The following is a 17,500-nucleotide window of genomic DNA, read 5'->3' on the forward strand; positions in this document are numbered from 1 at the left end:
TTTTTTTCTTGGAGGGGGAGGGGGATGATCTCTTAAACAAATAAAATGATTACCACCCAGTTTTCTCAACTAGAAATACATCTAATTTGTTTCAAGGAATGCCTAGGCTACGGCAATTGTCGCACAAAATAACTTGGACAGATGAGGTGTAATTTTAATCAGTAGAGGAAACTCTGATCACGTGACCTATTTTATTTTGTAAACTCGGTAAAGTCCGTAATTTTTTGGTGATGCCTTTGGTTGTCCTCCAATCAATGGTCTAAAGAAACATATAAATAATGTAATGGTCTCGTTGTTATAATGAAACCACTCTCAAGTCAAAGGATTCTCCATTACAATATATAAGGTTAAATCAAGATGTGTACTTATTTGCAGGTCTGATAACCCAAATTATGATGAACCCATTGCTGAAAAAAAAACAAAAAAAACAAAAAACCCAAAAAAAAAACCGCCACATTGTTCATTATAACAATCATGTTAAAACGGGCTCTTCTTAATCATGTGCCTAGATATCAGACCTGCAAAATATATTTGACGTCAGATAGGACATAATAAATGTTAACATAAATGAAATAAACAGACAGACAGACAGACAGACCGACAAGCAAAACGACTTTAACCAGTTAACCGCCATACTCTGAAACGAAACAAAACACGAATTTAAAAATTTGGCCATAAAATTTGTCCCTCAAATATCGATTGGTATAAATTACACTTAAATAAGACCTCTTGAGGTCTCAGGTTTGAGTGTTCTAGCCAAGATGAGGTTCATTTAAATCGATCGATTTGTGAAGGTCGCGTTTTCTGGCCAATTTTTAAAAATACGCGTCTTTCGCCTGCTGTTGTTAGCGTGCGGCTATGTTGTCTAGTGGTATGACACTCGCTTTCGGATCGGAAGGTCCTGGGTTCGATCCTCGCTCGGCGTACAGTTGAGTCCTTGGAATAGACACTTTACTCACATTCTCTCACCGTACTCAGGTGTAAAATGAGTACCTGGCCGTTAACAGCGTTGTCGCCTAAGAGGCGTCATGTCTCGTTCTTTAAGTTACGTGTTGCTGTTGGCCAGGGACTCTTTGTAAAGCGCTTTGAGCACGTTTAGTGGATATTGTTCTATATAAAAGCTCAACTTAATTGGTTAATCGTCTGTTTCTACCTGCCAAAATATGTGCGGAATATCCCACAATCCAATGGGACCAGTTGAATATCGGACGTCGCTTGGAATCGGGGGATGGACGGAATACGGCCATGATGGGCTGGAATGGGAAAATAGACAGACAATCGATGATGATGATGATGATGATGATGATGATGATGATGATGATGATAATGACGATGACGATGATGATGATGATGATGATGATGATGATGATATTTAATAATAATAATAATATAATAATAATAAAATAATAATAATAATAATAATAATAATATAATAATAACAATAATAATAATAATAATAATAATAATAATAATAATAATAATAATAATAATAATAATAATAATAATAATAATAATAATAATAAGACCAGAATGTAAATGTAGCTTCTTGTGTAATTGGCTTGACCAATATGATCCTTTTTACGGGTCTCTGCAAAAAAAATACAAACACGTTTCTAGGCTTTAAAAAACTCGTTCTTCAATATCGAATGATTAAAATGACCCTCATCTTGGCAAAAAAAAAATCTCAAACATGAGACTTTCGAAAAGTCTCCTTTAAGTCCCATGTTTGAGCATGTTTGCCAAGACGTGGGCCATTTTAATAGATCGATATTTGAAGGATGTGTTTTCTGGACAAAATTTTAGATACGTGTTGTTTCTTTTCCTTCTTTTTTAAAAATTGTTTTTTAGATTACAGCAGTATTGCAATGTGGTTTTTGCTAACAGTATTTTGTCTGGAAAAGGTCTCGGCCAACGTGCACTTATTTGCAGGTCGGATAACCCAATTCCTTATGGGCTCATTGTTGTAATGGAAATCTCCAAAAAAAAAAAATGACGCAATAAATTATCCATTACAACAATGTTAAACTGGGCCCATAAGTGGGTTCGGATGTCAGACCTAGATATATGTGTACACATCGGTCTAGGCTATAGATAATTCGAAAATGACGTCACTCAGGTCATTGTTATTGTTTTTTGCCATCCGCGTTTATGAGTAATGCTCACTGAACTGTATTAACCCGACTATAAACGTTCATGGATACACACAGTTTTGTGTGGTGGTCCGTTATATTTCCGGATGGCAAAGTTATGAGCTTCTTAGTCAAGCGCATACTATCTATAGATAGTATGCTCTTGGATAAGAAGCTTACTACATTTCCATGAGAATTACTCATAAAGGTGGATGGCAAAAAGCAATAACAAAGATCCGAGTGACGTCATCTTCATACTAACGATATGAGTGTAGACACATATGTACTAACATTCAAGACGGTCAAAGCAGTGACCACCACCCCCATGTGTGGATGGTATTCCAGAGTGTGTGCATCAGGCTCTATCAACTGTTAGACCTGCATATAGGTATATATTGGTCTAGCTATACGAGAGTAGACAAATTAATGTGTACTAACATTCAAGACGGTCAAAGCAGTGACCACCACCCCCATGTGTGGATGGTATTCCAGATGGTGTGCTTCAGGCTCTATCAACTGTTAGACCTGCGTATAGGTATATATTGGTCTAGGCTATACGAGAGTAGACAAATTAATGTGTACTAACATTCAAGACGGTCAAAGCAGGGACCACCACGCCCATGTGTGGATGGTATTCCAGATGGTGGTTATCAGGCTCTATCAACTGTTAGACCTTCATATAGGTATACATTGGTCTAGGCTATACGAGAGTAGACAAATTAATGTGTACTAACATTCAAGACGGTCAAAAAAGTGACCACCACGCCCATGTGTGGATGGTATTCCAGATGGTGGTTATCAGGCTCTATCAACTGTTAGACCTGCATATAGGTATACATTGGTCTAGGCTATACGAGAGTAGACAAATTAATGTGTACTAACATTCAAGACGGTCAAAGCAGTGACCACCACGCCCATGTGTGGATGGTATTCCAGATGGTGGGCATCAGACTCTATCAACTGTTAGACCTGCATATAGGTATACATTGGTCTAGGCTATACGAGAGTAGACAAATTAATGTGTACTTACATTCAAGACGGTCAAAGCAGTGACCACCACGCCCATGTGTGGATGGTATTCCAGATGGTGGGCATCAGACTCTATCAACTGTTAGACCTGCATATAGGTATACATTGGTCTAGGCTATACGAGAGTAGACAAATTAATGTGTACTTACATTCAAGACGGTCAAAGCAGTGACCACCACCCCCATGTGTGGATGGTATTCCAGATGGTGGGCATCAGGCTCTATCAACTGTTAGACCTGCATATATGTATACATTGGTCTAGGCTATACGAGAGTAGACAAATTGATGTGTACTAACATTCAAGACGGTCAAAGCAGTGACCACCACCCCCATGTGTGGATGGTATTCCAGATGGTGGGCATCAGGCTCTATCAACTGTTAGACCTGAGTATAGGTATACATTGGTCTAGGCTATACGAGAGTAGACAAATTAATGTGTACTTACATTCAAGACGGTCAAAGCAGTGACCACCACTCCCATGTGTGGATGGTATTCCAGATGGTGGGCATCAGGCTCTATCAACTGTTAGACCTGCATATAGGTATATATTGGTCTAGGCTATACGAGAGTAGACAAATTAATGTGTACTAACATTCAAGACGGTCAAAGCAGTGACCACCACCCCCATGTGTGGATGGTATTCCAGATGGTGGGCATCAGGCTCTATCAACTGTTAGACCTGCATATAGGTATATATTGGTCTAGGCTATACGAGAGTAGACAAATTAATGTGTACTAACATTCAAGACGGTCAAAGCAGTGACCACCACCCCCATGTGTGGATGGTATTCCAGATGGTGTGCATCAGGCTCTATCAACTGTTAGACCTGCATATAGGTTATATATTGGTCTAGGCTATACGAGAGTAGACAAATTAATGTGTACTAACATTCAAGACGGTCAAAGCAGTGACCACCACCCCCATGTGTGGATGGTATTCCAGATGGTGTGCATCAGGCTCTATCAATTGTTAGACCTGTATATAGGTATACATTGGTCTAGGCTATACGAGAGTAGACAAATTAATCTGTACTTACATTCAAGACGGTCAAAGCAGTGACCACCACTCCCATGTGTGGATGATATTCCAAATGGTGGGCACCGGGCTCTATCAACTGTAAAAAGACAACTTTTCAAATCAATCAATTTTTAAAATCCATATCCTTGAAGAAGACATAACAATATGCGCATCGAGTTTTAGAGTCGACTCATATTATTACGATTGAGGACCTCCGTTTTGAAAACTCTGAAACAAAACAAAGCATACAAAAAAAAAAAAAGAAACAAAATAAAAAACAATACCAACCCAAAACAAACATTTTAAAAAATCGAACAATCCCACAAACTCTAGCTCTAGGCTACTACATATTAAACTCTCTCCCCGCCCCCCCCCCTCTCTCTCTCTCACTCTCTCTCTCTCTCTCTCTCTCTCTTTCAATCTCTCTCTCTCTCGCTCTTTCAATCTCTCTCTCTCTCTCTCTCTCTCTCTCTCTCTCTCTCTCTCTCTCTCTCTCTCTCTCTCCTAGCTGAGTAAATGGAACTTTTCATGTTAAACAGGCAACCATTGCCTTTGATCAACAAGCTCTTTAATAATTCGCCAATACTCTCTACTCAGAGAGCAATCAATATAGATAGGTCGAAGAGACGTCACTCAGGCCTTTGTTATTGTTTTTGCCATCCGCGTTTGTGAGTTGTTCTCACTAAACTGTATTAACCGGACTATAAAAGTTCATGGTTACACAGAGTTTGTGTGTTGGTCCGTTATACTTCCGGATGGCAATGTTGTGAACTCCTTGGCCAAGCGCATTCTATCTATACCAGCTGCCATCAAGCTGCTGAGCATTAGTGAGGCCGTTTAAAGATGTAATGCAGATCATCAGGAAGGTACCCTGACCTTTAAAACTGTTCAAAATTTTAGGGTTTTAAATTATTATTTTTCTTCTTCTTTTTTTGTTTGTTTGTTTTGTTTTGTTTGATTGTCTGTTTGTTTTGATATGCGATATTGCCAGTAATGTCCAGGTTGGCTGAGTCGATATATAATATGAGGATGATGATGATGATGATGATGATGATGATGATGATGATGATGATGATGATGATGACGACGATGATGATGATGATGATGATGACGACGACGATAATGATGATGATGGATGATGATGATGATGATGATGATGACGACGACGACGATGATGATGATGATGATGATGATGATGATGATGGTGATGATGATGGCGATGATGATGATGATGATGATGATGATGATGATGATGATGATGATGACGACGACGACGATGATGATGATGATGATGACGACGACGACGATGATGATGATGATGGTGACGACGACGACGATGATGATGATGATGACGATGATGATGACAAACCTCACTCCAACCTTTCTCCTCCAGGAAAATGATGACGAATCCAATGACTGTTGTAAGTAGAACCAGAGCCATACTTGTTCTGTGGACCTGAGGGAAGAAATGACCTGTTGTGAGAACTGCATCGACGTGGCTCAGCGGTTTTTGCTTCTTACCCGAACGGTACCGAGTTCGATCACCCAACGCTGTGCTGTGTCGCCTTGAGCAAGTCACCTCGCCCTAGCTCAATTTGCCGCGCTGTAATGCGGTCGACGCCTGGGTTATTCCAGTCTTCCCTTGGAATAGACCCTAGAGGCAAATTTCCCATATGGGATGAATAAAAGGAATTTTATTTTTATTTTTTAATGTGGACGTTTCGGGTTTCTCCTTTATCAACAAAACAGGTTGAATGAAACACTACAAACGAATGAGATAATGTGATAGTGGCATTGTTAAGGTGAATTATTCAGGTGTTTATTCACCTGAACAACGCCACTATCACATTATCCCATTCCTCTGTAGTGTTTCATTCATCCTGTTTTGTTGATAAAGGGGAAACCCGAAACGCCCGCATTTACCTGATTTCGTTGATTAAATTGAAGCTTACATTCAATTTCACATTGTTATTTATTTCTTCGAGCTTCGAGCAGCAACATTTACATTAAAACAATGAGACCATAACAATTTGGGCTATCAGACCTGTTACTAAGTAAACGTTGGTTGAAACCAAAGAAAGGCTCTGCGACGGACACCCCAAGGAAAGAGGAAGTCAGGTCGCCCCAAGGAGACTCGGAGACATACCGTAGAGAGGGACCTAAACTAGAGAGGTCTGTCTCTCGAGATGGCCCCACGAATAGCTGCTGACAGGACCAGGTGGAGATCCCTTGCATCGCTTCAAGTGCCAGCAGGCCCGGAGAGGATTGAGTGAGTGAGTGAGTGAGTGAGTTGGTTGAGACTGTATAAATCTTATTTTCAAACTTTAACAGCTTGCAATGATGACGCGTTTAAACGAATCCTCTTGTTCACTTCTAGATAATTGGGAACAAAAGCGAATGTTAAATACTGGTTCCAATCTCCATGGAAGTGTAAAACCGGCCCTCCTGAGGCATTCAATGTGCTACTGATCTTCTGGTTTCACAGTGATGGTATATTTTTTTCTGGCTTAAATAAATGCTGGTCGTCAATAAGTAAAGAGTATCCATCTTTTACGTCCCGTAATCATATGAATCATCTGCCTATATACCCTGATACAAAAAATTGTTATGCCACCTTATGATTCAATATGTAACTTATTCATTGTAAATCCTCTGAAGGGTTAGTTGGTTACACGTTTTCAATGAGTTTTGAACCGGAAGAAAGGAAAACGTCACGACTTCTCTGTCCTATAATATAAGACCAGACTCATAAATGTTACCTTGAATGAATGACATTATCAGTCGGATGGGGAAACGGTTTGAACTGAGATATTGCCAAGTTTAGTTAGAAGGTCAATTTTGATCAAAAATGAGTTCTAGTCATAAATTATTAAATCAACCTTTTTTTCACGTCTTCGGTAGATACCAAAGCTTAATTTCACTTCTAAATATTTCTTTTACAGTTAGTTAGGTTGAAAAAGTATGAAATTTGAGAATAGTTGCTGGATACCTTTCCCATATATCTGACCATAACTTCATGAAAAATCACACAATTTACTTCATATAAAGATTAAAATGCTCTGGGGAGCATATTCTTTCAGAAGATGAAAAAAAATGCATATCCAAAATGTACACCTTCCGACTGATAATGTCATGCATTGACACAAATAATACGTATACGTTGGTCGAAACTGTATATGTATTTTTTCCAGATTTTTAAGTTTGCAATGCTAACAATGTTTGACTGAATCATTATTGATTTCTAGATATTTTTTATTACAGACTTATTAAAACAAAACTTAAGCTTCTATATAGCGCAATATCCACTAAACGTGCTCAACACTTAACATATAGAACGAGACATGACGCCTTTTAGGCGATATTAGAATTCTGTTCCGATAGAGACAACACTGTCAACGGCCAGATACTCATTTTACACCTGAGTACGGTTAAAGAATGTGAGTAAAAAGTCTTTTCCAATGACTCACTCAACTATGCGCCGAGCGAGGGTCGAACCCAGGGCCTTCCGACCCGAATTCGAGTGTCATACCACTAGACCACATAGCCGCACGAACCAAAGCCCACTAAAATACTCAAAGCTCTTCAACAACAAAGCCAAGCCAACAAAAAGGTGGTCCTTGATAACCATAAGGCCCCTGGAGCCGGAGTTAACCCTGATCTATATTATAGCGTGAAACGGACAAATAAATTGATTACTACCTTTAGGATAGGACGCAAGTCTATCCCAAAGTCGTTTGGCTCAACCCAGGAGCTTCCGATCCGAAAGCGAGTGTCATACCTCTAGACCACATAAACCCCACAATAGCATTACCTGAAACCAGACATTTTTTGAGAACAAGGTTTGTGTCCACACTGGCTTGTAATACCTGGCTACAACGATGCCGATGCTTGCAAAGAAGATCCATGCAATGGACATCAGACTTCCTGAAAGGTGAACAAAATATTCGGTGTAATGATATCTTATTATCTAAGTCTAAGCATTGCAACTGGTCGTTTTAGAGGTGTGGTTCTAGTCATTTTAATACTAATGTAGTAGTAGTAGTAGTGCTGGTGGTGGTAGTAGTAGTTTTAGTAGTAGTAGTAGTAGTAGTAGTAGTAGTAGTAGTAGTAGTAGTAGTAGTAGTAGTACTACTACTACTATAACTACTACTACTACTACCACTACTACAACAACAACAACAACAACAACAGCTACTACTACTACTACTACTACTACTACTACTACTACTACTACTACTACTACTACTACTACTACTACAACTACTATCATCACCATTACTATAACTACTCCCGCTAAGAGAAGCTTACCGTGTGCCTTGACCAGTGGATGCTCGGGTGTCTCTGCTCCGACATTAGGTGTGTCACTGCTTGCATATTTGGATGACGTCACAAATTTATTTCCCGAGTGATATGAGATGCTTACAGTATTTCCACCTGTAATGATCATAAATAAGAGAAGAGAAAAACATAGTTGGAGGGGGAGGGGGCCGTGGGGGTGGGGGGGGAGCAGATGCTTGCGGCAAGTTATTGACACTAACTCTGATGTTCAAAATTACAAACAAACTGACGGCCACCCCACCAGAACAGCATCCAAAGACCGTGAGATATGGAGAGAGAGAGAGAGAGAGAGAGAGAGAGAGAGAGAGAGAGAGAGAGAGAGAGAGAGAGAGAGAGAGAGAGAGAGAGAAGAGAGAGAGACGAGAGAGAGAGAGAGAGAGAGCGAGAGAGAGAGAGAGAGAGAGAGAGAGAGAGAGAGAGAGAGACTATAAAGGAAGCCTCCAACGCCTGGGACAGGCATGGAACTTGATGATGATGACGATGAAGTGGATATTGCGCTATAGAAATGTTCAAATTTTAAAACCTCTGGGCCGACGTGCACTTATCTTCAGGTCTAATAACCCAATTCCTTATTGGCTCATTGTTGTAATGGAACAAGTGGTCCCAGTGGTTGAAATATTGAATACAACTCACGATTTGTTTTCTTTTGTGGCCAAAGACTGGCATTTTGACGTCATATTTTGGTCAGTGTCAGGCCATAAGTTAACGATGTCTACGATTAGAGATGGCTACGGTTCTAGTGTCAGGCTTTAAGTTAACGATGGCTACGGTTAGAGATGGCTACGGTTCTAGTGTCAGGCTTTAAGTTAACGATGGCTACGGTTAGAGATGGCTACGGTTCTAGTGTCAGGCTTTAAGTTAACGATGGCTACGGTTAGAGATGTCTACGGTTCTAGTGTCAGGCCATAAGTTAACGATGGCTACGGTTAGAGATGGCTACGGTTCTAGTGTCAGGCTTTAAGTTAAAGATGGCTACGCTCGAACAGTTCACTTAATTTTTGGACTTACTGACAGAAGCGGATCCTTTGGCAAACATAATGATCCACTTTTTCGTGACATCGAAACGCTTTCCATTTCCGGAGGCAGCCTTTGGACGGTCAACGGTACAGCTGAGTATTCTGTTGGCGATGCTGGACTGTTTCAGTGTTACCTCCTGTGCGGAGTGGATGTGATTTTATAGAGGGAATGCATTATGTACCAAATTCAGTCGGCTTGATTGATGAACAAAGAATAATAGGGAAGAAAAGTAAAGTGTGGTGTCAAAAAAACAAACAAAACTGGTTCATATTTCATTGGAAGTGTAAAAACCACTCGTTCGGAGGACTGATTACATAACTTGTGTGAATGATTCTGGATTCAGAGTGGTGGTATCTTATTTTCTAGTGGTTTTCCAAAACTCCCTAACTCCGTTTTTCCTATTTTAAGATATTGAGGATTATTTCCCCTAAAATTTCTCTTTCGGTCTATTATTTTGTCATATTTAAACTCAAATTGACACAAATCTAGGGGAATTCTTATGCCATTTGATGCTTAAAATGAAATTTACATTTCAATTTATCTCATTGATGGAAAATCCCCAATGGTCTTTTAACGGGTACAATAGCTGAAACAAAGCTGAGATCATTCAAAATTCTCCAAATTCACAGAGGCAAAGTTTTCCCTTGAGGCCAAGTTACCCCACTTGACTGTATTCGTTGCTTTTAATTTGAGTGAGTGAGAAAAATTATTTTTGTGTTAGAAGGGTGAGAAGTTCCAGGGAAAACTCTGAAAATTGCTGGTAAGGAGAGAGTGAACTGATTAAATATTCTTGATCGACGAATCATAATTCCACAAAAACCGTATCACCCAACGTTTACATATATACAGGTCTGACATCCGAACATCCTTATGGGTCTAGATTAACAGTGTTGTATTGGATAATATTTTGCGTCATTAAAAAAAAAATTGATTTCCATTAAAACGATGAGCCCGTAAGGAATTGGGTTATCAGACTTGCAAGCAAGTGCACATCGTTCTTACCGGATCATCAAACATAACAGGCCGTGTTCTCCCAGTGTTTTCAGCATTGAATACAAGCACGCTTCCATCGGACCCTGAGGCACATCCGGTTACACTGTCCTCACCCTGCGGAGTAAAAATAAAAACCGCAACAAAAACTCAACAAAGTGTCAGAAAATAAAAATAAAAACTTTATTTTTATTATGAATGCTTGACTTTTCAGATAATAGACAAGAGAGGTTCAGCAAATCCATGAAATATCAATTATCAATTATAACATGTCGATCACATGATCGCTTATTCTAGAAAAAGACAATTCCTTAGTGACGACTGCAAAACAGACGATGTTGTTTATCATAATATTATTGTAGGAATTTATGTGTCCGATTCGCACCTTTTTTACGATGCAGTTCGATTTGTTTTTTTTGTTTGTTTTGTTTTGTTTGTTTTTAATGTTTTTACGGCGCTTGCAACACATTTAGGTCATATCAGCGTCAATCAGTTGGATTTAAAAGGTGAGTATCATTTAGAATGATTGATTTATGTCGATTTATTTCATCACAAAGCTTTATATGTAATGCATTATGTACGGATTTCTTTAAGAGTCCAGTGAAAACCTCCAATTATCCAGTACTGGGGCCGTTCTTACGAATGCGGACTCGCGCTTAGTCTCTATCTCTGACTTAAGTCAATGACTTGAAAAAATCGGATTTCATGTGAGCTGACTACGCAAGTGCGGGACTAAAATCACGGCACCTTCGGACTATGTTTTAGTCACTTGCCGAAGCAAGATTTCATGATTTAGTCTGAGTCTCGTCGTGGCCATCGTTAACTTCTCGCCTGACACTGACCAAAAAAAAATGACGTCAAAACGCCAATCTTTGGCCACAAAAGAAAACAAGTGGTGAGTTGTATTCAATAGTTCAACCAAAGGGACCACTTGTTTCTATGAGCACTACTAACGACAACTCACTAGGCGGTGGAAAAACCAATTAATGACGTCAAAATGCCAGTCTTTTTGGGTTACAGTATCAGGCTATAACTTAACGATGGTTACGATCTAGTTAGTAGGTGACGTCATAACGTCAACAAGACAGCACCTATTTTTAGATTGAGTGCGTTTTGTCGGAAAGAAAATACTTCGGTTACGAATGACAGAGGCAAAAAGTGTCCTGTTGCCAGTGACACGAATTCGAATTTTTTTTCCGACATCCGACGGGTTTTGCCAAATCAGCGCACATTTGTGAGGCAATCAAGGAAAGATGATTCACACTTCGCATTTTATATATTAAAAGAGTAGACCGATATCCTACATTTTGCTGTTCATTTCACGAAAAATGTTTAAAGTCAACTGAGTTCTAGCATTTACAATAGACAAATAGGTTTTTGAGAAAATCAGCTTCTTGGTTAGTTAACACCGTTTTAACGTTTAAAGTGCAAAAATACAGTCATCACAGCCATAAGTAAGGCTCACGGACCCGGAGTTTTCCCGGTTTCCAAAGCGTAAAAATGAACATTAGCAATTGCTTGCTACCCTTTGGGTAGGACGCTAGTCTATCACAAACCCGACATACATAATACATGTTTTGAGAGGATATGTTATATTTTACCATTGTTTGATCCGACGAGAACCCAATTGAAACGTATGCCGTTGACGACGACACAAGAGATGAGATGGTATATAGCACAGAGTCGCCATTTTCCCTCCAAGTAATCACTGTCTCACACTTCGAACCCGAGCACTCGGACACACAGCCTAGGCTAGTACCACAACCAGATGGAATTGTCAAGCCGTCACTCTGAAATAAACGTAAAGAGTGAGCTCGTTCTTTTTATTCTCGTCAAACATGCTAAGTGTTGTTGTTGGCTTGAATTCCCTTGTAAATCGCTTTGAGCACGTTAAATTTATACTGAGCTATATAAAAGGTCAAGTTTTCTCTCTCTCTCTCTCTATCTCTTTCTCTCTCTTTCTCTCTCTCTTTCTCTCTCTCTATCGCTCTCTCTCTCCCTCTCTCTCTCTCTCTCTCCCGCTCTCTATTTATCTATATATCTCTATCTATCTACGAGCATCTATCTATCTCTCCTACTCTCTCTCCTCTCTTCTCTCTCCTCTCTTCTCTCTCCTCTCTCTGTCTTATCTCTTTCTCTATCTATCTCCTCTATCTCTCTCTATCTCTCCTCTTCTCTCTCTCTCTCTCTCTCTCTCTTCTCTCTCTCTTCTCTCTCTCTACTTCCTCTTATTATACATAATATACACACACACACACATATATATATATATATATATATATATATATATATATATATATATATACATATTCATATATGAAATAATAATGCTCAACTTTTTTTTTTTATAACAGGAGCTATTCATGATTGAAGTGGACATTTTATTCAACTTCTACAACATCGTTTCAAGCAAAGACTACGCTATCTTCAGGAGTTGAAAGTAAAAGTTGATTGTCGTGGGGTTTTGCTCGAAGCATTGTTAAGAAAAACGAGATAAGACTAATAATGACTAATGATGGACGAAACAAATGACAAAAAAACTTACTGCGGCGTCATCAGTGGGTGTAGGTGTAGTAGTATCTGCAGCATTGGTTGTCTGGTAGTAAAAGTATATTAATAATGGAAATTAGTGGGTCGAGGGTCAACTATCTCCATATTTGTTGAAATTGAGAAAAATTGACTTAAAGTTGTTTTTTTATTGTTTTTTGTTTTTTTTAAAAATTAATTTTGTTTGTTTGTTTGTTTGTTTGTTTGTTTGTTTTTTTTTGTTTTTTTTTTTTGGCATCAACTATTTATAAACTTCAACCACCCCTTTAATCGTTCCCAGGGGGATATTTGTCTTTAGATTCTATTCTAGCGGAAGACTGGAATAACACAGGCGTCAGCCGCAGTCCAGCGCCGCAAAGTGAACTAGTATGAGTTAATTTACTCAAGGTCACACAGCGCGGCGGATAGTCGAACTTGGTACCTTTCGGATACGAAAGCAAAGCTGCGCTGCATAGTATACATAGTTTCACTCTTCTTCTTAAATTCACAGTGCACATATTAACAAAAGTTACCCTTTCCTGTCCGAACACAAAATATTTGTTTGCAGTGGTCGAAATGCACTTATTTGCAGGTCTACCTAAAGACAACATCTTCTGTTGATCCCAAATTTTCAGTATTTCGCCATAGTAAATCAATTTTAATCACGGAGCATTCGCGGTGCACGTGGCTCTTATAAATTACATATTCGCCAAACAATACGTTTAATTAGCCAGCAAAATAGTATGAAAACAAATATGAATCACGGAGCATATGTCCATGGTAGACGTGTACATATATGCAGGTCTGACATCCGAAGGCAAATAGGGGCCTTCTTTAACAATGTTATAATGGACACTATTTTGAGTCATTATTTGAGATAGCCAATTACAACAATCAGCCCACAAGGAATTGGGTTATCAGACCTGTAATTAAGTGCACGTCGGGTTAAAGTAAACTTGTTTCCGGACGTGTACTTATCCGCAGGTCTGATAACCTAAATTGTTATGGGCTCATTGTTGTTATAGAAATACTCTCAAACCGACGTAAAATATTATCCATTACAACAATGTTAAACCAAGTCCATAACTAATCAGTAGATTTTTGACCAATCAAAACATGGAATTTGTGACACACCTTCACGCGTGCTCGGACAAACATAGTTATTTAAAAAAAACAATAACGGGAATGAAATCGACCTCTCTCTGATCATTTTTATTGTGTTTATACCACCAAATGGGTGGCTAGTTATCACACGATTGTCTCGATCATATTATTATAAACGTTTAAGTTTACCTACACATAGTTTTCTCTTTTGGTTCTTTTGATCAAGGGGTAGAACAGCGGATATTTTACTTAGACACATACCATCGATGTTAACCAAGCACTGTCATTGTTTACATTATGACGACTGTCCAAGAGGCGTGATTATCTATGTGTCTACTGCGTTCGAATATCAGATATAATGTTTACATGTGAACCTTGATCCCGCCTGTATGAGATTAAAATAACTTTACCGGTTGATTTGTGGTGGGGGCATTCGTGCATTCTGTGGCCACAGCAGTTGCCGGGGTGAAGCCCGATGGATCTAGAGGCGGAAGAGAGGCATCCTTAAGGACTTCCGATTTTATTGCCTGCCAGAATACGGCTCTCGTTTCTACAACTGTTACCCTGATGAGAAGACAAACATAAAGGCGCTTTTCAAAGCTTTGTCTCTGTATTGTTATTATTATTATTATTATTATTATTATTATTTTATATTATATATATTATTTTATTATTATTATTATTATTATTATTATTATTATTATTATTATTATTATTATTATTTTATTATTATTATTATTATTATTATTATTATTATTATTATTATTATTATTATTATTATATTATTATTATTATTATTATTATTATTATTATTACCAGAACTGAACGTGGCCTTGGGTACTTGGCGTTGTCCACTGAAACGATACCTCTGTCTTGTCGGAACCACTGTTATGAACCAAAGCAAGCTGGGGAAAAAAACATTTGTTTTTATTCATGGGAGTTTCCAAATGTTTACAAATATCAACGGTACAATTTGGGAGAGCAGGCACTGTAGAAAATATAGAAAGTATATACAAGAATTTTAAAAAGCCACACATCTTGAAAAATCTGCTTTCCTCGACTGTCGACGCAGGTAGATATTTTATTATGCTTTTATTTTGGCACATAATTACCCAAACGTGGTCAAAGCGCTTTACAAAGGGTCCCTAGCCATCAGCATTGGGTGGCAGCCAATCGGCTTCGGTCGAAAAGCTGCTTAAGGGGCGGTTTGGGTCTTTTCTTTAAAAAAAAATGTATTGTCATTATAGGTTTAAAAAAACAACATTTATGGTGAAAATTTTTAATTATCTGTGTTGATACCCATTTTGCGACCTAATTTGGGGGTCTGATATTAAAAAAAAGATAACAATCTTGTGGCAAACGTTCCACAAAAACTAATGAAGGAATGATCTTTATATTCTTCCATCTGATCAACATTGTACCAAAGTGATCACCACAGGAAATTTTACGGCTTTAGCTTATGGAATTTTTATTAGAACATCACAAAGTTGAGAATCAAAATGTTATGACAAAATTGATTTTAAAAATTCAGAATTAGGGTTATAATTAAAAATTCACATATCTTATCAAAAATATCTCTCTTTGGTGACATAATACATCATCTCTGTGATACCTGCGGAAATTTTCAGACAATTTCATTGAATAGATTCTGAGAAACACAGTATCCCATACCTTTAGAAAAATGACATATTGAGAAAATAGCAAAATAGTTTTCCGTTTTTCACACTTTTCTTACTACCTGTACCATTTTCGACTGTGTTTTTCGTGCCTTTATAGTCTACTTTAAGAATTTGGACTTCAATTATATTATTTCTAAGATAATGAAATATCATTTTCCACCAAAATCTCAAAATCAATTTTTCGAAGGATTTTCCTAATAATTAGACCCAAACCGCCCCTTAACAGCACACTCATTGCACCAGTGGGGACTTGTCACCTGTCCAACATGTACCCGTTGTGGTAACGAGCCCGAAAACGCAGAGCTTCTTGTTGAATGGTGCGTTGTGACGAAACTTCCAGGCGGGTTTGCGGCGGTGCACGAGTGCGGTACGGAATTTGCAAATTGGGTTGATCGCCACAACGTACTAGTAGTGTGAGCACCATTAGAAACTGCTGCCATCATCAGCTTTAACATGTAGGACGAGACATGACGCCTGTTATGCGGCGATATGGCAAATTTTATTTTCCAACAGACAACACTGCTGTACTCTGGAAAACCCCATATTTAAAAATTTGGTCAGAAAACTCGTCCTTCAAATATCGATTGATTTAAATTACCTTTATCTTAGCAAAATCTCTCTAACCTGGGACTTCGCCTCACCAGATTTTCATATATGGTTTTTCCAGAGTACGGCAGAACAGTTATAACGGCCAGGTACTTATTTTACACTTGAGTACGGTAGGAGAATGTGAGTTAAGAGGCTTTTCCAAGGAACCAATTAAGCGCTGGTCAGAGCGGGGTTTGAACCCTGGGCCTTCCTGTCTGAAAGCTGGTGTCATACCACAAGATTACATAGCCGCACAAGATAAGTAGACTTTTAGAGCCATTAGGTCTATAGATCCGGAGTTTATCCCTGTGTTTACAGCGTAAACTGGTCAGTAGCACTTGCTTACTACATGTTGACTAGGACGCTAGTCCATCGCAAAGTACTCTCCACAAGATCTTAAAGACCCAGTTATCCAACCACTGAATGGTGGATAGAGGGGGAGGGGGGAGGGGTCAGTAAGTAAAAACTTGACTGCACCGGGATCGATCTCGGTCCCTTTGCGTGTTAAGCGAGTGCTCTACCAACTGAGCTTTAGGGGCAAGGAAATAGGAACCAGTTCTCAAAAAACTATAGAAAAGAATCGAAACGTATCCTAACATCAAATCTGCCGGACTCTGAAAAAAAAACCCAACAAAGTTTGAAATTTTGGCCAGGAAACTCGACCTTTAAATATCGGTCGATTACTTCAGATTATGGACAACAATAACTTACCCCGCCACAAGTTTGTTGTGTACCAGACACGACACCGAAGGAGCCCAAGAGTTCTTGCTGGTCGGTGCCTTGTGCAGCTCGTCTAGCTTGGATGAGAAAGCCTTTGAAGGGAATCGGCGTACATGCTTTGATTGTAACTGTCGTGAACATAATAAATAATATAATAATAATAATAATAATAATAATAATAATAATAATAATAATAATAATAATAATAATAATAATAATAATAATAATAATAATAATAATAATAATTTTTAAATGAAAATAATTATGATAATAGTAATAATAATAAAAATGATAATAATAATAATAATAATAATAAATAAATAATAATAATAATAATATAATAATATAATAATAATAATAA

General features: G+C 38.3%; 1 protein-coding gene across 5 annotated transcripts in view; it reads right to left on the bottom strand.

Annotated features, from left to right (window-relative positions):
- LOC144963286 (ferric-chelate reductase 1-like) overlaps positions 1-17,500 on the bottom strand; it is a 40,370-nt gene that overhangs the window by 7,792 nt on the left and 15,078 nt on the right. For all 5 annotated transcript variants that reach the window (XR_013643595.1, XM_078897170.1, XM_078897173.1 and 2 more), the window contains 12 exons: positions 17,131-17,267; positions 14,969-15,057; positions 14,563-14,716; positions 13,068-13,118; positions 12,124-12,312; positions 10,535-10,639; positions 9,524-9,668; positions 8,486-8,611; positions 7,989-8,101; positions 5,547-5,633; positions 4,197-4,274; positions 1,154-1,253 (listed from right to left, as the gene is read on the bottom strand). Coding sequence is in view for 4 of the 5 variants with exons in the window: in XM_078897170.1 (XP_078753296.1) it covers positions 1,154-1,253; positions 4,197-4,274; positions 5,547-5,633; positions 7,989-8,101; positions 8,486-8,611; positions 9,524-9,668; positions 10,535-10,639; positions 12,124-12,312; positions 13,068-13,118; positions 14,563-14,716; positions 14,969-15,057; positions 17,131-17,267 (1,374 nt within the window). In the remaining variant the exon portion in view is untranslated. The remainder of the gene's footprint in view (positions 1-1,153; positions 1,254-4,196; positions 4,275-5,546; positions 5,634-7,988; positions 8,102-8,485; positions 8,612-9,523; positions 9,669-10,534; positions 10,640-12,123; positions 12,313-13,067; positions 13,119-14,562; positions 14,717-14,968; positions 15,058-17,130; positions 17,268-17,500) is intronic.

This window comes from Berghia stephanieae, chromosome 1 (assembly GCF_034508935.2).
Source record: "Berghia stephanieae isolate SIO BIC M18660-M18661 chromosome 1, UCSD_Bste_1.3, whole genome shotgun sequence".
NCBI lineage: Eukaryota > Metazoa > Mollusca > Gastropoda > Nudibranchia > Aeolidiidae > Berghia > Berghia stephanieae.